At 40.2% G+C, this 21,814-nt stretch overlaps 1 protein-coding gene and 1 long non-coding RNA gene across 7 annotated transcripts in view; one reads left to right on the top strand and one right to left on the bottom strand.

Annotated features, from left to right (window-relative positions):
• Positions 1 to 18,672, bottom strand: part of dnah9l (dynein, axonemal, heavy polypeptide 9 like) — a 49,755-nt gene extending 31,083 nt beyond the window's left edge. For 3 of the 6 annotated variants that reach the window (XM_046051275.1, XM_046051276.1, XM_046051279.1), the window contains exons 1-40: positions 18,374 to 18,672; positions 16,970 to 17,069; positions 16,341 to 16,552; positions 15,995 to 16,228; positions 15,559 to 15,726; positions 14,935 to 15,051; positions 14,522 to 14,659; positions 14,119 to 14,243; positions 12,763 to 12,958; positions 11,938 to 12,042; positions 11,611 to 11,802; positions 11,032 to 11,232; positions 10,551 to 10,886; positions 10,358 to 10,435; positions 10,217 to 10,272; positions 9,907 to 10,057; positions 9,585 to 9,754; positions 9,163 to 9,385; positions 8,955 to 9,071; positions 8,694 to 8,780; positions 8,388 to 8,546; positions 8,041 to 8,124; positions 7,777 to 7,935; positions 7,461 to 7,583; positions 6,991 to 7,113; positions 5,998 to 6,222; positions 5,693 to 5,911; positions 5,282 to 5,449; positions 5,005 to 5,130; positions 4,804 to 4,911; positions 4,580 to 4,711; positions 4,344 to 4,504; positions 3,749 to 3,905; positions 3,480 to 3,625; positions 3,252 to 3,368; positions 3,018 to 3,156; positions 2,364 to 2,456; positions 2,049 to 2,243; positions 1,423 to 1,500; positions 820 to 952 (exon numbers count right to left, since the gene is read on the bottom strand). In XM_046051275.1, the coding sequence (XP_045907231.1) occupies positions 820 to 952; positions 1,423 to 1,500; positions 2,049 to 2,243; positions 2,364 to 2,456; positions 3,018 to 3,156; positions 3,252 to 3,368; positions 3,480 to 3,625; positions 3,749 to 3,905; positions 4,344 to 4,504; positions 4,580 to 4,711; positions 4,804 to 4,911; positions 5,005 to 5,130; positions 5,282 to 5,449; positions 5,693 to 5,911; positions 5,998 to 6,222; positions 6,991 to 7,113; positions 7,461 to 7,583; positions 7,777 to 7,935; positions 8,041 to 8,124; positions 8,388 to 8,546; positions 8,694 to 8,780; positions 8,955 to 9,071; positions 9,163 to 9,385; positions 9,585 to 9,754; positions 9,907 to 10,057; positions 10,217 to 10,272; positions 10,358 to 10,435; positions 10,551 to 10,886; positions 11,032 to 11,232; positions 11,611 to 11,802; positions 11,938 to 12,042; positions 12,763 to 12,958; positions 14,119 to 14,243; positions 14,522 to 14,659; positions 14,935 to 15,051; positions 15,559 to 15,726; positions 15,995 to 16,228; positions 16,341 to 16,552; positions 16,970 to 17,042 (5,824 nt within the window). In that variant the 5' untranslated portion in view covers positions 17,043 to 17,069; positions 18,374 to 18,672. Of the gene's footprint in view, positions 1 to 819; positions 953 to 1,422; positions 1,501 to 2,048; positions 2,244 to 2,363; positions 2,457 to 3,017; positions 3,157 to 3,251; positions 3,369 to 3,479; positions 3,626 to 3,748; positions 3,906 to 4,343; positions 4,505 to 4,579; positions 4,712 to 4,803; positions 4,912 to 5,004; positions 5,131 to 5,281; positions 5,450 to 5,692; positions 5,912 to 5,997; positions 6,223 to 6,990; positions 7,114 to 7,460; positions 7,584 to 7,776; positions 7,936 to 8,040; positions 8,125 to 8,387; positions 8,547 to 8,693; positions 8,781 to 8,954; positions 9,072 to 9,162; positions 9,386 to 9,584; positions 9,755 to 9,906; positions 10,058 to 10,216; positions 10,273 to 10,357; positions 10,436 to 10,550; positions 10,887 to 11,031; positions 11,233 to 11,610; positions 11,803 to 11,937; positions 12,043 to 12,762; positions 12,959 to 14,118; positions 14,244 to 14,521; positions 14,660 to 14,934; positions 15,052 to 15,558; positions 15,727 to 15,994; positions 16,229 to 16,340; positions 16,553 to 16,969; positions 17,070 to 18,373 lie in introns of those variants that run through there. The other 3 variants (XM_046051277.1, XM_046051278.1, XM_046051280.1) reach the window with 2 other exon arrangements.
• LOC123972074 lies at positions 15,457 to 16,540 on the top strand. Its single transcript, XR_006825360.1, has 4 exons — positions 15,457 to 15,777; positions 15,971 to 16,111; positions 16,187 to 16,269; positions 16,356 to 16,540. It is a non-coding gene; the product is annotated as an uncharacterized LOC123972074 (long non-coding RNA).
• Positions 18,673 to 21,814: the final 3,142 nt, after the last annotated feature.

The raw sequence follows: 21,814 nt of genomic DNA, 5'->3' as shown, positions 1-21,814 counted from the left end.
TCGGTGCTATTCCTCTGAAGGAGTTGAGGGCTTTATTCTCCACTTCTTCCATGTAGATGTTTGCCACAATCGGGGATACCGGTGAGCCCATGGCACAGCCATGCTTCTGTCTGTAGAATCCACCGTTGTACTGGAAGTAGGTGGTGTTTAGACAGAGGTTGAGTAATTTGCAGATTTGGTCAGGGCTGAGTCTAGTTCTGTTGTCCAGGGTGTTGTCTTGTGTTAGCCGTTTCCTAACGGTTTCTACTGCCTCTATGGTGGGGATGCAGGTGAACAAAGAAGTCATGTCATAGGATACCATGGTTTCATCTGGATCCAGTTTTAGTCCTCGAACTTTGTTTACAAAGTCAATAGAGTTTTGGACGTGGTGAGGCGTGTTTCCCACCAATGGAGCTAAGATGGTAGAAATGTGTTTGGCAATGTTGTAGGTGACCGAGTTAATGCTGCTGATAATCGGCCTGAGTGGGGCTCCTTCTTTGTGTATCTTGGGTAGTCCATAAATGCAAGGAATGGAAAAGTCCAGTTGCCCTTGATTTTAACCTTCGTTGGATACATATACAGTATATTAAAAGTACTGATCAAAAGTCATGTAACAGAATCATAGTCAAATTATTCTATATCATAACCATTTAAGAGAGCTAACTCTGAACCAGAAAAAAGTACTTTAACAAATTCTAATTATTTCTGACAAAAGGCTTAGGAATAAATTATGGTCTTGGCACCAAAATAGCTCCTGCTTGAGAAATGACCCAAAATCTGGTTCCCTTGATCATCATTTAAATCTTATTAAATTCCTTGTATAATCCTCAAGCCCCTCACCATCTTTCCATTCTCTTGTAGCAGGGTGCAGGTATCCAAACAACTCATCTGTAGTCACAGCTTTAGGGTTGATATCATTCCATATGGGCTTCATCTTCATGTGTACATAGGTTCTGTGGAGAGTCTTCAAGATCTGATGAATAAACATGACAAATATATGACACATTATGCACCGTCTTTTCATAAAAGCGACTCCCTCATTATCACTCTAGATAGTTCATAGATATGCGAACAGTGACAATCAACTCTTCTTTGCCTTCTCTGCCTCAGGGCAGTGTCAACCAAAGGCTGTTTTGGGATCTGTTTGATAAAAGTTCTATGTTTTAATAAATCAACAGTCTAGTAAAATCCACAAGCTTAACAGTATAATTGCAACCTGAAAATGTACAGTATGTGTTTGGGGATGAGGCCAATGGTTAGAAGTGGCTTTAAAAATAAAATTGCCAAAACAGGCAGAACTGAAGAAGTCCTTTGGATGAGGGACGAAACGTCTTCTAGTATCTTCAACCAAGTCCAGTTGCCCTTGACTTTGCCCTTGACTTTAACCTTCTTTGGACGTTTTGTATGTGATTTATTGGATTCAGTAGTTATACAGAAGTTAACCTGGCTCTTTCCAGTCCCTGGTCCGCCTACTACAAACACAGAGTGTCTGACAGCCAGCAGCTCCTCCAACTGGGTCACCTGCAGACACACAAACATTGCATTATATTGGAATTTTGATCATAGAAATACTATTAGTTACACATTCAAATTATTTTTTATTTGTACCATATATGTATGTAAATACTCTGTATTTGTACAGTCTTTCTGACCACTCAAAGCGCTTTTACACTACATCGCATTCACCATTCACACACTGAGCCTCAGTGCTCAAACAGAAACTAACATTCACACACGTTCAGTATCTTGCCCAAGGACACTTCGACATGCAGCCTGGAGGAGCCGGGGATTGAACCGCCGACCTTCCGATCTCCTTATGTATGTGTTCATTCATGTTCTGAAATGAATTAAGTACTGCGTATCCTCCTAAGTCATTGCAATTTTCAAGTATAAATAACTGTAAACACAGTGATGAACTGTGTTTGATTATGTTATACATTTATAGAAGAACAGAAGCATTGTTCTTCCTTTCTTTTTTCAGTAAAAAGACAAACCAAAATCTCTTCGTAATGCTACTGAAACAGAGATGAAGAGCACTTCCATTTTGACACAATGTTAAAATGAGGCACCTTAAGGATAAAGTTCTCCTCAGGCTGCAGACGCAGGTCACTAACTGACTGGCGAACAGCGTTCTCCAGCTCAGGGTCTCTCTTCCTAGGCACGTCCAGCTGAGGAAACAGGTCACTGATGAGCCCGAGGAAAATCGGCACGTCACTGGTCACTATCTTAGGCAGGTTGAAGTCCCTCAGTGCCCGCATCAGCACCTAGGCAGGAAATGAAAGATTTGAACAAACTACAAGGCAGATGATTGCACGCAATTAATGTATGATGCTTCAGTGCGAATGACAGCATCCATCCACACATGGCAACAGATTAACGCGTACCTGCTCCTCAGGTCTGCTCCGTTCCTCTCTCTTCAGCGATCCAGCCACAACCAGGACTGATTTGATAGCCCTTAAACCCCAATCATAATGATCCTATAATATCAGGATAAGGGGAATTAACTATCAAAGTCATGAAAGCAAAGACCATAATATGTCACATTTTTATTAGTATTTTTATCCTCCAATACATAATTTTAACAGTGCAATCACAATGATCAGTGCAAAGAGAAACAAATGATAAGGAAGAAAGACGAAAGTGCATTTTGGAGCTCCTGTTGTTTTTGTCCATATATGTTTACCATGCGTAGAAGAGTTGGCAAAAGTGGAATAACACGGGTGTGGTAATTAATTATGTTTTGAAAGCCACTCAAAAGACCAGCATCAGATGCATTACCAAACCACATTTCAATATAGGAGGCCTACTTGCATAATTTTTTGATGAACCAAAAGCAGTCTTTTGATCTGTAGATGTTTATTTTATATTTCCTATGACTGTTGCGAGAGTGCTTGTTCTGGCATAACAGAACTTGCTTTTCATTGCTTTAACATTCATATTAGCTTTCTAAATAGTAAGCGTTTATCCTGAAACAGCTAAATGAATAGGTACAGTATATTTAGTGTCCTGTATATTAAATAGAAAGTGGTTTAATTTACCTGTTTGGACAGCAGCTCCTTACAAAGAGTGTAGAGGCTGATGAACTTGCGTGCCAGCAGACGAGCATCTATGAAGCCTTCTGCCACCAACATGATCTCACAGATCAGCTCAAAGTCTGGGATCACCATGGCACAGGGCCTGAACAGTCGGCAAACCAGCTATTCATTAGCTGTTTTTGACATTTGTTAACTCTTGCACAAATAATTTCCTCTTTCTCTCTGTTTATATCAGACCTGAATAGAGCCTTGAGGTTCTCTGGGAGCTCAGCCCTGCCAGCATAACCTGGGTTCAGAGTGATGAAGATCCCCACTGTTGGCTTCAGCTCAATCTCCTCTCCAAGGAAGTGAAACCTACATTCACACCGTACCAAATACAGATTAATAAATAGGTCTGTAGAAATCTCAAATGAATGACTAAATATTTGGATAGTTTGTAATGCATGTCATTAACTCCACATCTACCTTTGCTTCTTGTTGCGTACAGCATCCTGTATAGTCTTGACCTGTACAGCTACCACAGACAGCACTTCCACTGAGATCCTGTTGAATTCATCAAAGCATCCCCAAACGCCTGTCTGAGCCAGACCCTTATAAATGTTACCTATGGACTGAAGAAACGTAATGGAGACAGCGAGCGTGTGAGTTGAAGGGTGGAATGGATATCAATGACAATATGGAGTACATATGACTTCAATGGACACTAAGGAGAACATCTGTGCAGTCCACGCTACCTTGTAGTCCATCTGTTCTGAGCAGTTGAACACATATACCATGATGCCCAGAGAGCGTCCAAGGTCTTTGGTGGTCTCTGTCTTACCGGTGCCAGCTGGGCCGGAGGGGGCACCACTCATTGTCAGGTGGAGGGACTGGGTCAGGGTTATGTAACACCTAACAGAGGTAGGAGAGATATATACAATCATTAAAAACATCAGTAACCAAAGTAATAGCAACAATTTTAATTTAATGGTGTATTTGTTAAAAATGTGGTATAAAAGAAACAATGTAATAGTGTATGCATGTATTGGTGTATGATATACAATGTGGTCAGATATAAGACTTCCGTGTTTGTGTTTATTGCCCTTATTTGATCACAGGAGATTTACAAAACACACTTCCTTCTTTAGACTCACATTTATACCTATTTGCATGGGAGCTAACTACTTTCAACCACTACACAGCTTGACTGGGGCACTTTGATTGTAGCTGGTGAGGAAAGGGAGTCCATTACTAATGTCTGTCTTCACCCACTCTCTCTTTAAAATACTCATTATTAATAATGTGTACAATGTGTATTGGTGTAGCATAAATCGCTACATATATCTGTACCTGTCAGTGAGTGGAGTGATGACTAGCCTGTTAGTGTTCCCCAGGTATTCATAGCTGAACTGGAACTGGGCGTCACAGATGTTAATGTAACAGTGTCTGGTTTCGTCATCCCAGCGATGGCGTAATTGAGACAGCCATGCAAAGGCCTGGCCTGTTGTCACCTAAGAGACACATACAGCAACACCATCAGGTAGGTTTTCTTGCTTGCATTACGCCTCATTCAACAAATGTCTTACCTTCTGACTTATGAGACTGGCGACCACGTCTCGAGCATGGACATCAATGGTGCAGACAGTCATAATTTTCTGTCTGTCTCCAGGAGTTAAATCTCCAAGCAGCATGTGGATCAGTGAGTTCAGCTGCGTGATCTAGAAAACCAGAATTCAGCAAACATAACAGAACAAAACAACTAAGAAGTTCACCTTTCCAACAATACCTTGCTCTGGATTTATAGCTCCACCTGTTTTCTGTTGTAGTCTTTGAGAGCTGTCTCAAATCCCTCCTCCACCCTCTCAAAGGCAATGCCCACATCTGTGGCCCACCACACCTGACTGCCAGTCAACCCTACCTATGAATGGAAAATAGACAAAGGCCGACAACAAATCACAAGTGTGTTTAATAAAGTTAAAGTGGCCGTTCTACAGACTGTACATTATCATACCTGCGCAGGGTAGTCAAACAGCCACTGGTCTCGTGGTTTGTCCTCATAGGCTGCTATGGCCTCCTGGATCTCCTTTCGGACGGTACAGCGCATGGTGCTCTCTAATGCACTCAACCAACACTCTGCCTGAAGTAAGACACAAAATGTGCAAAAATAAAGACAAACAGATATATAAGAAATAGTTATAATTCCATGCTATATATTTGAAAAAGGCATGAAAATGATTACACATAACAACTGTATAAACAGAAAGTTATTCATATTTGTTTTTTAATACCTGCCCCTCACAGACACATGGCTCAGAGAATGGAACATATTCTCCCTCTCGACTGTACATTCCCATAGCAACTGCCTCCCCATCCTCCTCCCCTCTTCCACTGCTGTCTGAGCCCTTGAAGCGAAGATCTGCTATGTTATCAAACAGCTTCAGCAAGTGTCTGGTCACCTGGAAAACATACACACACACATGCACGCACACACAGATAAAGGTCATGGTGTTTACAGTAATCTCTTGACTGGAATTTAAGAAAACGAATAAAATGTCAATGTCAAATTTGCACTTCATCTCTTATTTCTTACACCACAACACTAAGACACAGTTTGAAGAATATATTGGACTGATATGTACAATGTGCTGACTATCTCTTTGTTCTTTCTTGGAAAACATAATTAAATTATAACCTGTCACCTGTTTGGGCTGTGTTCCCTTGGAGACAATCTCCAGCAGGTCTGAGGCAGAGACAAAGTAAAATCTGGGGAATGTGAGTCTCTTGGTCTCCAGGTACTCAGCCAGGGCTTTCTCGCACACAGACAGCCTCTGCTGCAAGGTCTCCAGGTTCTCCAGGAAGCCAGGCTGGTTGGTCACCTCTACCACGTTACTGTTCTGCACCACCTCAGTCATCAAGCTCTGGATGAGAAAAGGAGGAGTAAATCAGAGAAAATATAAGGCTATGGTGAGATGGATGCATAGTGCTCATATGAATTATGTGTTACCTGGAAGTTAGTGTGAATACCCTGGAAGCGCTCTGCATCATTGGCCAGCTGGCAGCGGATGTCGTGGCTGTTGGTGAAGATGCTGTTGAGGTGGGCCCATGTCCTCTGGACAGACATCCAGGAAGAGATGACCAGGTCAGCCACCATCAGCTTCCGCTGCCATCCACTGACCTCTGCCTGGAAATACTCTATGTACTTACTCATCAGGATGTTCTGCAGCTGCACCTGAAGAGAAATAAAAGGAGGAGCATTATATTTAAAGTACAGTATGTTGAGAAAAATGTAATTATTAATATCCATTTATTATATTTTTGTGTAAAATAATATCACGATATTTCAGGGTATTTTTGCTATAATGATATTCTTGATGATATAAAATAGTTTTTTTGGGGTTTAGAACTCAACAATAGCTGTTGAGCTCTCCTTGTAGGATTTTTGGCACTTCTCGTACTCAACCTGGTGCGTCTGCTTGAGGTGGTGAGATAAGTTTGCTGTATTGCCCCATTTTGTTGTTACAGTCTTCTTGCACTTCTTACCTCACCATGGTTTGTTGTACATCTGATTTTTTGTAACCAAACCACTTTCTACTACTGCAGTCGCTCCCTCTTTTAGGAACTAACTCCTCCACCGTGAAAGGTTACTTTCGCTTTTAGCCATGCTTGTTGTTGTAGTATGTAACGGTATGGCGTCATTACGTTAACCACTCGGAACATTGCCATCATCATGATATTATTTTTTAAATCATATTAAAAACTATACCAGCACGCCCCTATTTCTGTGCATTTTCTGATCAGTTACCTCTTTAATGTCAGGGAGTCAAACAGAATGAAAGCACTACACTGGTATAAAACGACACTTCAAAATGAAATAAATAATAATAAATCTAACCCTGAGCCTGATGTACCTACACCAAAAAGGATTCAGCAGCATTTAACCACTAAAATGAACTAGATATCACATGCTTGGGAGAATCAGCATAGTTGCCACACTCACCTGGTTGTCCTCGAGTGTTTCTATTAGATTCTCATCTGCTTTGAGCAGAGGGGTTCCTGTGCTGGTATGAGTCTCATATGACAACGACATAACACTCCATGTTTGGGTTATCTCTGCCAAAACCTAAGCAAATGTAGGAAATTATTCATTGCAAAATGTGACATCTGCCATTTGAAGATAAGGAAAAGTAAGTATCTTTGGGATTTCAACTTGAGTCTGCTTCATGATTATGTGCGGTCTTCTTAAGAATAAGGTAGAAATGAGATTTGATAGTCAAAGGATTTGGGACAGTATTTGTCTCTAGGTTCTGGATTAGTTTTTTGAGATTAAAATTTTTTAAAAACATACATCCTAATGTTCCTCAGTTTTGTTTAGCAAATATTTAAAAAGGCATGACCCTTACAAGTACTGCATTTATATACTGTATACTAAAGATCCACAATACACTATTACTGGTCTATAATTCTTACTTTCTCTATGGCCATTTCTTTCACGGCCTTGTCCACTATGTTTTTGACCTCATCCTCCACACGGTGAAGCTGTAATTCCAAAAGGTCGCCTAGGGTGGTGCCTTCCCCCATCACGAACCTGACCTGAGGACCAAAAGCAATACACGGCAAACATGAGTGATCAGATTTCAGATCAGGATAATTGGGTTCACTGAACTGTGGTGGTCATTACAGGCCTCGGCATGAGTCGGCAGGACAGCTGAATGAAGGCGGAGTACATGAAGACTAGACTAAAGAAGAACAGAACTAAATTCAATATAGCAACATAGTCTCATACCCTGGTGGTGTTCATAAGCTGTTGCCAGTGTCTTTCTCTGACAGCAGGGTTTTGCAGCTCGTTGACAGCTCTCAGAGAGGTCAACAGGTTCTTCACAGTCGACTCCAGACCCATGTAGACGTTCCACACCCGCACCTCCTTGTCCAGCATCTTCATCTCCTTTAAAGTGCACCAAAGTTCATCATTGTGAGAAAACTTTACTCTTGTTCTCAACCCTAGTAAAAATGAAAGATTATAATGTTTGCCCATGCAAGCTTGTCATACTTTGGCAAATCGTCTGAGCTCCATGTCCATCTGCTCAACATTGATCTCTTTCCATGGAGTCTTGGTCCACTCCTCTATACTGGTCTGACACAGAAATGTGAATGTTAACATTTCATCTGTGACTCTCTAGTGAATCTTACATAGAAAAATCTATTTTCCGCTACAGTCTAAAATGTCATCTAAAGGTATGGTGTGGAATTCACAGCTTGTGGGTACCTGCTATGTGGAAACATAAAGCTGAGCCTGATTATGCAGGCTCTTCAGCCATGTGCTAATAGTTTATCTATGGAAATCAAACATAGCTAAGAAATCAAAACGTCAATATATTTTTGCTAATTAATATGTACCTTCACAAAGATGACCATGTCCCAGACTGCTTTGACCAGTATGATGTCGGAGCGACACTGGCGTAGTTGCTTGTAGTCTGGGAAACTGACCTCAAACAGATCAGCTGTGTCCTGCAATTTCTTCATTTCTTCCTCCATCACTGCTACTGCTTGATTAGACTGGAGACAGAAACATTTCAAACTGCTGTCGCCTAAAATTGTCGATTACACCATGCATTGTAAGGTACTACTTCAATATATATATTTTAATCTGACTATTTGTGACAAGCAGGCTCTGCAAAGAACGACTTGTCTCCCAGTGCTTACCTTGTCAATTAGTTTGTATGGCTCCACCACATCAATCTTAAAGATCTGTTCAGTGCGAAACTGTTCTCTGAACTCATACTGCTTGACCTAAAATGTTAAGAAAAAAAAACTCTTCTCTGAAGCGACAGTTCCTCTGCATAGCTATACCTGTACACACTGGGGGGTCAGTCATATATAATGCAGGAAACAAAGTGGGATGGTTTATAAGCTCTTTGTAAGGGGTTCAAAGTGACATCCGACCCAGCTCACACAAAGCCTCACCTCAAACCGGACACATTTCCTGCGTATAACTGAAACTTCATTTGATTGCAGTGGTGCCACTTCGTGTTTAACTGTGAACGCAATTTTCCTCAGACTCGACCACTTCTCCGGCAGCTCCTGTGTTTTGTGGTAATAAAGTAAAGAATGTAATGAATGATACTGATAAATGCACTCATGGAAATGTGCTTATTTGTGCATTGGTACATACTTCGAGCTGTGTGTAGACGCTCTCTGGCAGCTGCTGTCCGTAGGTCTTCAGAAGTTCAGCAGTAGACTTGAGGGGTTTGAAGTGCTGTTCGTTGCTGATCTGTCTGTCCCGTATGGCCATGAGGTGTCCCATTATGTCCACAAGGCCTGCATAGTCTCCATCTAACACCTTGTTAGAAAGACCACGGGCAGTGTCCTGGACAAAAGAGGATAATTCTCTCACGCTGCGGGATAGAGAGGAAAGAGGAGGAGGATTTAAGGTTTTAGAGTGGAAAAATTTCTTGAATGATAATTAAATAAAATGATTAACTAGTACAATCATAACACCCCATGTCGACTTATTTAAACAGTTAAAACTGATAATCTTATCTGATGGATAAACATGAGTGTGCTTGTCTGTGCCGGTTCATGTGTGTGTCTAACCTCTGGTTCACATGGTTGAGCAGGTGCTCCTTGAACATCCAGCTCCATTTCTTGATGACATTCATCAGTGTGTGCTTGAAGGGTCTGATATCTAGCTGTAGCCAGCCGCAAAACACCCTTCTGTCCTCCATCTTGCTCACTCGTACATACAGAGACTCAAACAGGTTGATCTGGAGTGAAGAACGATACAGAGACTCAGAGACATTGACCAAAGAGGAAAACACAGAGACTAGGGTTGTCCTGACCAGTCATATATAAACACTAAATTATTGTCAAGTCAATTTAAGTTAATGGCTGTTTGAACTACAAATGTGAAGTATACCTGTTCTTTGAAGTTGTCCAGTGTGGGTGGGTTCTTTTTCAGTTCATAGTCAGCATACAGCTCTGCTTCCTCTGTACTTAATACATGACCATACAGCAGGAACTGCCTCATAAATTCAGACCTGTGAAAGTTGAGTAAACAGACCAGCCTACTGCTGTAAATGTTTCTTTAATTGTATATTCTTATAATTTCACTCTCATGAATTTATCAATTACGAGAACAAAATTATGTTCAATAACTCGTATTTGTGTATTTCAGTAATAAGTAAAAAATTTGATACATTTAAGACAGAAAGCCACACGCTCCTGACCTGTCATCAGTCCAGAGGTAGCGGTAGGTGGCAAAAGATCCCTGATATTCTCTTACCTGAAAATCAATATAATCTTCACAACTGTGAGTCTGTAAGCATCATAAATCAGCTTCCATGTGTGGGCAGAAAACAAAGACTTACCATAGCAATAGCTGCGCGTGCCCGTGAGCGGATTACATGGCACATCTCTGACAAATCCTCCATTTGATTTATGTCGCACTACAAGATGACACAAGATAGCATATGACAGTGGGGTGTGTACGTCTACATTTATTTCCTTATAAGTGCATATATGCACACTGTGTATAAACTTCTAATCTAATCTGTACAGCACCTGATAGTTATCCAGCTGTTTATGCTTTGCCACTCTGGGAATGAACAACGCCATGTTGGTGATGTTGGCCACCATCTTATCCACAATATCATAGAAGTTACCACTGTGGCTGAAGTCCAACGAGGGGTCAAAGGTCATCTCATTACTGTTGAGTACTAGCTGGACCTCAAACAGTGGTGTAATGCGCTGGGCTGCATCTGTGTTGTCCATGAGGTACTGCAGGGAGCAGCGAACTGCACTGCAGAAGCCTGTCAGGATCATGTGGTCCACATAGTCTGTGTAGACTTGCCACTCACTGCTGTCCAGGTCTGTAACACCGAGCAGAGACTGGTTCTCCTGGAGCACAGGGGAAAAGTGATGTGTTAGAGGGTGTTAAGAAGGAACAAAATAAATATGATAATCATAGATAAGAAGATGACTGAGTTCTGCAGATGTTAACATCTAGTACATTAGTGTACAAGTGAAGAGTGAGTGAATAAACCTGCAGCAGTTTGTGTATTTGATCCCCTGTCCTGCTGATGAGAGTGTGCTGTTTGGAAACACTCTCCTCAATGTCAGAGAAGATGAGGAGAGTAGAACCACGACTCTTTCTAGTGATGAAGGCACGGTGGCTGAAATTCCCCATAAGGGTCTGGATGGCCTCCACATTGACTTTACTCTTCTGGACACGACTAGAAATGCTCTGGCAATAGCAGAAGAGAGCAACTGTTACAACCAGTAATTACTGTACAGCCTGCTTTGGTTAACAGCTGCATGTTGCTATTTGTTTTAGGAGTGTTTGCTATAATTGAGGAAAGCTGGCTTAGACCACTTGAGAAATATGCCAAGTTTAATGCTTCACTGGCAGGCAACATCCTTTGATATGACTTGTTATTTACTTTTATCCAATTTTCTTATGTTTCAGTCTAATGCAGCTGACACAGAATTTTTTATTTAGAATATAGCAGAATAGTGTGAGTGTGTACTGAAAAAACTCACTTACTGACATTGCTTTGCACCTTTTGTTTGTTAAAAATGCAATCAGAAGATATCCTTTAAATACCCAATAAATGTTCAGTACCTTGACCAGGTCGCGTGTGCTCTGAATGTAGTCCCATAGGTCGTCCTGAGCCCAGGTCAGCTCCCGGAGGGCCGGATCCAGCTGCCTTCTTGTCCCATCCATCTCATCATTCACCAATCCCAGCTCCACAGCCAGGATGGTACTGTGGAGCTGGTTGTACCATTGTGTCACCAAGGTTAGTGTCCGTGTGTACTACAGGAAAGAATGTAAAGTTCATATTTTATTCTCTGATATTTTTTTTTACATTTCACAGGTCAAAAGACATTTACTGCTCACACATATAGCTGACTCTATAGCCAATGCAACACTGGAATCTTAGTTACCCACCATGTAGAGTCTCTCCTGTTTGGAGTAGAGATAGAGAGCTGCTTTAGGAATGTTTTGGTTCTTCAAGATACACAGATACTTCACCTCCCTTAGCACTGATATCAACTGAGGAGAGAGAGAGGAGAAATTGTGATAAACTATTTGATGAATTTAACATAGTTCAGTTTTTCCCCTTTAACCTAGATGGAAAATATTTAAACAGGTAGGACCAGCATCTTAAAGTGGATATCTCATTAAGACTGTAGTCATTTGTTAAGTGGTAGATTGCTGGTTAATACACAGTCATTCTTGATCTACTTTTCAGGGAACACTTTGCTTGTTTCTTTGATTTTATGTTGATTATATTTTGTGATTTTCTTGTCTGTTTATATACTGTTTTTGTTGCTGCTAATGCAAAATAGTTCTACAATTTAGTCAAAACAAACCACTGTGGCAACTTCTGGTAGTTTGAGACACACCAAGAAAGAAAAAGAAGCAAATGTAAAAGCTTTCATGAATTTAGTACAGGCTACATCCGTATTGTAGTAACCAGTGATACGTTGCAGTGGTAATTTATACGTATATTTTTTAATGATTTATCCTTTTATTTGTGGTGTTAACTTAACCTTACCAAGTTTAATTATGGAACGATTTGTATAATCCAATAATTCCATCATAAATTGTTCACTATAGTTCACCGTAACATCCATTATCTGATGTCTTAGAAGGCATCAATTCCACACCAGCCATAGCCCTGTACACTTCACACAGTTAGATTAAATACAAATTTGAACTGTGATTAATGTTTAATATGTCTTCTGGTGATTGGCTCTTCTTTGTGCTTACTGCAGGACTGAAGTTGACCTGGAACAGGCCTGCATCAGTGTCCTTTGTGAGCAGTGGTTCCTTCAGGTGGGTTTGACAGATTTCCTCCAGGCCCTCAGTCCACTCTGAAAACAGTTCCTCATCATGGTGGTCCAAAACCTCCAGAACATGTTCACATTTTTGGAGAACATCGTCAGCTTCAGCACAACCCAGAGGCCTGGGAGGAAGGGAAAAGGCCAAAGAAAAATTAACATAAGGAGTAAAATATAAATGTAATCTGTATCTGGTATACTTTTCACAAGTAAACTGAGTTCTTACAGTGTGTGCTCCAATATCCTTCCAATGTAAGATTTGAACCAGATGCTTGTTCTACTTAAAGGGGAACTCCACGGATTTTACACATCAAAGTCTGTTCACAGGTTGTGGGGAGTAATACTGCATTTGTGAAACATATGACTCAAGTGACATCCTCAAATGATGTCACTTGAGTCAATGTCTGTTGTGGCTGAAAACCAAAAATTTGAAAATAAAAAATATCTAAGGGTGTGGACCCCAGTAGCCCAATCCTCAAAAAAGGAGTATAATGCTAAAGAGGTGGCGTATTCTTTCAATACTATTAGTCACTACTATACTAGTTATGAGCCGGTATAAAACCTTTACTTTCAGATAGTTGCTTTTGATATATTGATGAATTCAATTTCAAAACTTTTGTCTCCCTTTCTCACAGTAATTACACAACGTCAACTATTACGACCATCGTTGGTATCTTCACCAGAGGCCTCTGGTGAAGATACCAACGATGGTCGTTCAGTCTTGGCCTCAGGTGAAGATACCAACGATGGTCGTTCAGTCTTGGCCACAGGTAGTCTCAACGACTGTAACGACTGTCGTCACAGCAACAAGGAACACTAACGAACCAGCGGTATCGATGACCCGAGATAACGACCCCCTGAGGTTAAATAGCTGAGTTTCCCTGCCAGTCAGTCAGAACTGAAGAAGTCCTTTGGATAAGGGACGAAACGTCTTCCAGTAGCTTCAACCAAGTCCAGTTGCCCTTCATTTTAACCTTCGTTGGATAACTATGACCTGGATGACTGAGAATCTTCATAGACAGATATTACATTTCCATTACAGGTCCCATTTTCAGATAAAATATTCTTCTTTGATTAGAACACAGACATTCTCAGAAAACACCAATCTAAATGTATTTAACTGTTGACTGCTCTACATTTTAAAATGATTATATCAAAGTCTTAATGAGTCTTAATTGTCCCTTTGTGAGTGCATATTATAGTAAACCCGATGACAGATCTGCTGGGTGACAGTTGTTACATGAGATAATTGTGTCTGCGTGTGATGAGTACGGTAGGTCCATACATATGGGCCAGCTGGCAGAGATTGCTCCTGTTGGTGAGAATGCGATTCCGAAGCTCCTGTGACCATTTGAGGTTGCCGGCCACTGACGGCATATTTTTCCCAAGAACAGTACAGCCTGACTGCAGCTGAAACAAAAAGGCTGAATTAATTTGGCTGAGTCATATTCATTACTTTAAGTTAATATTTTTTGCAAATATGTTTGTAAAACACATTTAACTAAATGTGTGAATTATAATACTATATGTGTCATATTAAACTTTCAAGAGACTTCCCTGTTATGGCATAATTTAGTGTGACAACTGCCTGTGGTCTGATAATATCTGTGTACATTCTGAAGTAACTGTATCAACATTAAAATTTCTATAGTCATTGGGAATATTCATTTACATTCAACTTCTCTTACCCCATCTCTGTGTTGATCAAGTATAAACTGACAGTGGTCTATTTCCTGGCTGAACATGTTTAACAACACACTGTAGTTTGGAGAGAACAGCTTATGGATCCTAGGTCTCTCAAGCAGGGTGCTGAAAATCTTCAACAGCTAGATGGGACACAATAGCAACACTTTAGGACTATACTTCTGATTTACTTTGAAGATTCCCTGGCTTTTAATCTAAGCTACCAACTAGCTGGAATTCCAAATAATGACCAAATACTTCTCAGCTGAAATCAATGTGATCATAGTATGCTTAACTTGCATTTACACAGATACTGAGAAAGGGAAACTGATCAATACATTGTCCCTGAATGACCTGGAAGTATATCACTAAATACAGTAATGGGATTGTTTAAAGGATCGAGGTGCAACAGACACACCTTAAAGGTTGACTTCAGGTTTTTGGAGTGGTGGAAGGCCAGATTGAGGACAGTTCCCAGCCTCTGGTCAAAATCTTTGTTCTGCTCCATGAAACACCTGTAGTGACGCAGAAAATCCTGGACACAAGATGGCATTAGAGAGGAAATGATGGATATTTTCACTGCCTTTCCTGATTAAAAAAAGTCCACTTATAGTATTAGGCAATTTTTAATCCATTTCATTTTTATTGCAGTACTTCTGCTTAGCCGAGTTAATCAGTACTGGCTGGAATCACACACTTGTGAAAAATATAGTATATTACAGATACATTTTTGATTGAGTTCCAGTTTTGATTAGTTGGGTCACACTGGAAGCCTGTAAAATAGCTGTAAAATATCTAGTAAATTAAATATTGACGCACTGACTAATAGCAACTGATTCTTACGTTGCTTAGCAACTACTTTGCTTTGCTACTTTTCAATTACTGTACTGCTGGGCAGAAAAATTACATCTAATTGTTAATTTTATTATTCAGCTGCGCCTGTCAATGCCACTTAAAAATAGGTGTGAATGCCCTTTGGGGCTTATTAATTACATAGCAATGTGATATCGAAGACAACTGCAACAATCTCATTAGGCCTCACATTGTTAGTATAGTCCAGGGGGTCATATTTGCCCTCTCTGAGGGCCCGCCATCGATCATGAAACTCCTCGCTCATGCTGAAGACCATCTCACTGAGGACTTTCCCTCTGGATCCACCCAGTTCAACCTTCTCCAGTTTAAGAAAGTCCAGGGCTGTTGCAAAAAGTTCCTATAGATGAGGGGAGAAAAGCCACTGATGAGTCACGGTGATAGAATGGAGGTCATCCTAATTTAAATACTTTTATAACTAAGCAATAGTGAATAAATCAAAAATATACATTAGAAACAAAACATATATACCGGTATACACGGCATTTAATTTGATGTACTGTATATGTTGAAAATAATGTCTTCCTTAGGATGTGCATCTTTGTGATGTTTACATTTCTAATCTTCTTATAAAACCAACACAGAGCTATGCTTGTCAACCCATGCACCTCAATCATAAGCAGCCTTTCCATGATGCAGTCTGAACGCTGGAACACAAGTGAAGCCGGAAAATCCCACAGCTTGATGGTCTGAGTGTGTCTGTAGTACTTGGGGATCCGCTGGCGGTGAGTATGAAACAATTGCTTGAAGGTGTGCAGAACTGAGATGGTTATCTTGACTCTCTCCACCCCCTCCTCAAGCTCCATCTTAAACAGCTCTTCAGGGATTAGGTAGGCAATGGCCTTGATACAGATGCACAATCATTGAGAAGATCAGTTGTTTAGTAAGTAACTTAACTTCTCTTATTCTGTCTCCCTCTCTTTCACACATACACAGAGATTGTTGACACTGTACCTTTTCAATGATCAGGTTGCAGAACTCCTGCAGGAGGACCACCATGCGTTGAGGAGTGCAGTAGTATTGGGAACGGCTCCAGATGAGACAGAGTGTGTGGAAAAGAGGAGGCAGTAGAGCATCGACCTGTGGGAAACTCCTCTCTTCTAGGCTGCTGATCAGTCTCCTCAGAGGGCGCAGATACAGATCTATGTCCTCGGCTTCCAGCACCGCTATGATAATCACATACAGAAATATAAATTAATAACATGATCTTAATAGTTGTCTGACAGTTGTGTTCTGATTGCCATGTTGCCTTCCATTGCTAAATGAGCATGATGACAAACAAAACATGAAAGGCAAAGGCAAACCTAAATTACAGTATACATATGAAAATCAGAAGAAATTGACAAGGTACATACAAATCATTTTTTTCTTTGAGACAGAGAAAATTGAAAAAACAGAATGAAAAACTGTGCTGGAGGATATTGTTGCTATGATAGGTGTGAGAGTGGTATAAATTAAGACAATGACTGCTTCATATGTTTCTTAAGCAAAACTAAATGAGAAGTTGGGCTCAGTGACACTAAATGATAGAATGGTGAAATTACTTAATTAGCACTGATAAATGATGAGTAATGCTGATTTACCCTCATTGACTCTGAGGCAGATGTCCCTGAAGGAGGAGTAGTAACTGCTCTTGACTCTTTGCAGGATCTCCATGATGTGCTCCACTTTGGGGCTCTGGATCTGAAGAGAAGGACATAATAAAAGGATGTACACTCAGTGGACACTAGGGCTGCACAATATATTGTTTGTGTATCGTCATCGCAATTACATCACCAAACATTGCAGTGTCAAGCAAGTCAATTTAACTCAACCACCTGAACTTTTTTGCTGCTTGATACAAAAGGAAAGCTTGCACGCTTCTCATTTTCCTTGACTAATCTACAAGTCTGTGTGATTTAACATAATTTACTCCGATTAAAGGGTTCTTGGTTGTTCCTAGTGAGTGACAAGCAGGCTCTGCATGCGCAGCAAATCGCCAATCACAATATTGTTCTTAATCAGTTTATCAAGCAACTAAAGCAGGCCCCGTCCCCGTTAGTTGTCGACAACAACTTGAAAATAAGTGAGGAACAGGAAAAAAAACACTGAAACACTGGATTTGGTTACAAAAAGAAAAGCAACTTTTGGAAACCACCCAGAGGGCTGTTGTTTAGCTGCACTTTTTTTTAATTTATTATCATTTGTTGAAAATATGTTTACTGGGTCTCATCTGGTTAAAATTACGGTATTTTTTCAATATATATTTTTGCAATACATATCACAGAAAAGAAAAATATTGCAATGTCATTTTTTTCCAATATCGTGCAGCCCTAATGGACACTAGGTACATTCCGTACAATCTATTGCAATTCACTACAGTAACCTCTGTCATAAATTCAAGCTTTACAAAATGTATATTTCATATTTATTACATGTGTAAATAGTTTTGTTAGAGGTGGTGTTGTACTGAGCTACATTATAGAGGTGATTAACATTTTTGTTCTTCCTATTTACAGAACATACACATTGGGGAAGAATATTAGAAACACATCTCACAATACACACACAGTACAACACTGCCACTGACTGTGACCACAATGCCATAAATTAATGAATAATTAATTAATTAATTATTTAATAATTACAAACACCTCTATGACACTGTCAACTGAACATTATAGGCATCATAAAAGTAGACTTTATGGCAGAACAGTTGTATTGGATTGCATTAGGCATATATAACCTGGAGCTGACATGGGAAGATAAATAGGAACTCCATTACTGGAGTGTATGGTAGTCACGCAACATGTTTCGGGTCTATTGACATTTAATAATTTAGCCCTTCCAAGCTGGGGTCTTAAAATCTGGTCTTCAGGAATAACAAAATTCTCATATCCAGTCTATGATTAAAATCAACTCTATCACTAGTACTTTGAGTACCGCAGATTCAGTTTACATTTTGAATTGACTGCACCCTGCCAACTTCCACAGAACCAACATCATACTTGTGACTGGATGCCCAGCAGGTTTTCCCTCTGAGTGGTCCAAAACTGGAGCTCCACGTTGGGGCCTGGGTGGTCTCCCCTGAGCAGCAGCGAACCAGAGTCTTTCTTCAAGACATGCCATATCTGCCCAGACCACTGAACTATCAGAGTTTCTATAGAGTATAACAAGCCATGGTCCAGTGGCCAACCAGTGGGGCTGAGGAAGACAGAGAATGGGGCAATCAGTATGGGTGAAAATGGCTATATGGACCTTAAACATAAACGTCCAGTAGGCAAAACGGACTAAAATATTATTCTAGTAAGTTATAAAGGTCTTTACAGTCAGCTTAAATATTTTTTTAATTAGTCTGACACAATCAGCATTTACTGTAACAAGACGTTCGTGTCTTGTTTGTGCATTATCAACGTACCCATTTATTCCCTTAAAAAGAGTAGTCTTAAGCATACATACAGTACAGGACGTCTTAACTCTCTAAATTATGCAATAGCCAGTGGCAATAACCCACTTTGTGCCTCTTCACAAGGTACTTGTTATTTTTAATAAGGGCTCTGATGCTCTCCTCTCCTCTCCACTACATTGTTTCCTCTCCTGTCCTGTCCAACAAAAAATAAACACAAGAATCATCAAATAGCCAAGATTAGATTTGTCCAAGACGCCGCCACTGTTTGAGGAAATTAGAAATCAAACCACCACCATCGATATTGTTTCTCGACAGCTTTAGTGATGTTGATAGGTTTTCAATGTAGTGGGTCCCTGGGACTCACAGATAAAAACTAAAATGTGTTTTTTGATAAAAGTGTGTTAAAGTGCTAAACTTGTGTTTAGGGATGGGTACCACCAGGATTTTATTGATACTATTACTCTTATCGGTTGAGTTCTTTATCAATACTCTTATTGGTTCTTTGTCATTACTAAAAAAGTACTTTTTAAATAATACATTCAGAACAGGATTATAATTTAATATTTTAAATATAAGTTAATGTTTCTAGCGTAGCAACTGAAATGTTTAAAATAGCAAAGCCACTATGTACGCTTTTAGTGTTGTTTTGTTATTTATTGCACTTACAGTGAGGAGTATATTTGTCGTCAACCGAAGCAAACACTGAATTATCTTCACTTCACTGTCTCAACCACCGCCTCCCTGTATGTGTTAGTGAAGGATCACACAGACACCAGAACGTCTATGGTTTCAACAGGGATTTGATGTAATCAAATATCAATAGCTTTTATACAGTCTAGGTTCAATAGTGAGTTTACTGCATTTTAATGTAATGCGTCTGACAACGTGCTTTCAGACCAACACAGAAACGCTACTTTGGGAAGGACTAGTTTCAGGAACCCTGCAATGTCACGCGTTTTCCTTGGATGTATGAGTATTCAAGGTTCAAGCAAAAAAAAAAAAAATGTTTCATGAACATGCTTTAGAAACAAAACAGTTCTAAGCGCCCCCCTGATGTAACGTTATAACATTACATTTGAGACTTTTGCCTTGATAACATTCACAGAGCTAATGCTAGCCATTATTTAGCAAACTTTGACAGCTCAACTGACAATACTTAACTTATAGAGGTTGAAGAAGAGGTTTAAGGTCCAGGCTCCTCAAAGAATATTTGTTTTCTTTTTGTACTCTAGATAACTGGAATGAAAAATATTCCATCTGAATCCCCATGTTTCCATTCTGTTAATTAAAATATTGCGCCCGGAAATGGCACTTGACCTTGCTATTCTTTTTTCTTTCTGAACACTTGCTCTTTTGCGCAGCTCCTGAAATCGTATCCAATAGATAAATATATATATATATAGATAAAATATAATTAATGTATATACGTGAAACTGATATTAAAACCTTGTATTTATTAAATGTTTTATTGATTCTTTATTTTATTCATTTATTTTGTTGCAGTGTCATAGGAGCAAAGGCGAGTTCAGCGTCGACAAAACGTAGTAAAGAGTTTTTTCAACGGAAAATGTGGCGCCTTGGACACCCAGGCCGAGTTCAATCTTAAAGCGTTTAGCAACGGTTTGCAACGTTTTCTGATAGAAAGGCATGTTTCCTCGCAACGTGGCTTCGAGGTATGTTTTTTCCCGTTTGGTGGGCGTGTCACAGGTGTAACCCAATCAGCTGCGAAAAGTTTGTAAATACAACGGTGTTAAAAAGGCAGGAAAATTCACTGCGCTTGCGTACACAGCAGGGTGTTCAGGGAACCACAGTTTCTGTTGAAAAAAACGTTTTGCTACGTTTTGTCTGCGCTGAACTCAGCCCATATCTCGTTGCACGTTGCGGAACGTTGCAAGGAAACATGTTCAGTTCGAAAACGTTAGAAACCGGTGCCAAACGTTTAGAGATTGAACTCGCCCCAGGCTAGTCATCTAGTGAAAGTCTTTAAACGGGTTAAATATGTCATATATTTTGTTATTATTTTTCTTTCTAGCTTAATGGAAGAGCACTTGACCAATCTTAAAATACGGTAAGTGTCGCCAAACAGACTGTGGGGTTTTAAGTCGAGCATAGGGTCTCATTTTTTATACTGACTGATGTTGATATTGAGTGATATAGTAAAGTTACTGGTCATTCCAATATTTAACCTCTCCTTGACAAAAAGAGTGCGCACCATTGTAACGTCAGATATGTGCAATGAAAAAAAAAACCAATTTAGCTAGGCTATAAGCCATGCATACACGCAGACCTGAGAACAACGTCATGAGGCCTTGCCCTCTCCACACACAGTGGCAGAGGCAGCAATGTCCGTCCCTCAGCGCGGCCTCTCAGGGTCACCACCCTGCTCCTCAGCTTCTCCAAGTGCCTATGGATGTCATCAGACACCACCCGCGGCCAGTCCTCATGGTTCAGACCATTGGACAGAACACACACCAGCACCTATGCAGTACACACAAGCTGTGTAAGTAGACACATATAACTGTATATTATGTATTACAAACGCCATGCATTCTTCCTTTGTCCTGCCAGCAATATTCTGAGTTGGAAAACACAAATCATCACACACATCACACATGCCGCCTGCATTGTTGTATGGACACTTTACTCTCAGATACAACACACACACACACACACACACACACACACACACACACACACACACACACTGTCCCACCTCAGAGATGACAACAGGTAGGTGCTCCATGGGGTATCCAGGCACTTCCCCCAGCCAGAGTTGGTGTCTGAATCCTTGGCGGGCGATTCTCTTTACACCTTTCTTTAGCACGCACAGTAGCTTGGTCTTCCATGGTGGGGACGTCTTCACAGATGAAAAAACAGTAGGAATGCTTTCAACAGCATTGAAAGCACTAGAAATAAGTAGCGACTTATTTCAAAAAATGTGCACGTTAGATGGGATGTAGATGGCAAGGTCAGGAGATGTATATGCCTGCATGTCAGCTTATTGTCTTGGAGGAGCTAAATTCACTTTTCAGTATGTTAT

The sequence above is a fragment of the Micropterus dolomieu genome, linkage group LG06, assembly GCF_021292245.1.
Source record: "Micropterus dolomieu isolate WLL.071019.BEF.003 ecotype Adirondacks linkage group LG06, ASM2129224v1, whole genome shotgun sequence".
NCBI lineage: Eukaryota > Metazoa > Chordata > Actinopteri > Centrarchiformes > Centrarchidae > Micropterus > Micropterus dolomieu.
This window is presented reverse-complemented; position numbering and strand designations above follow the sequence as displayed.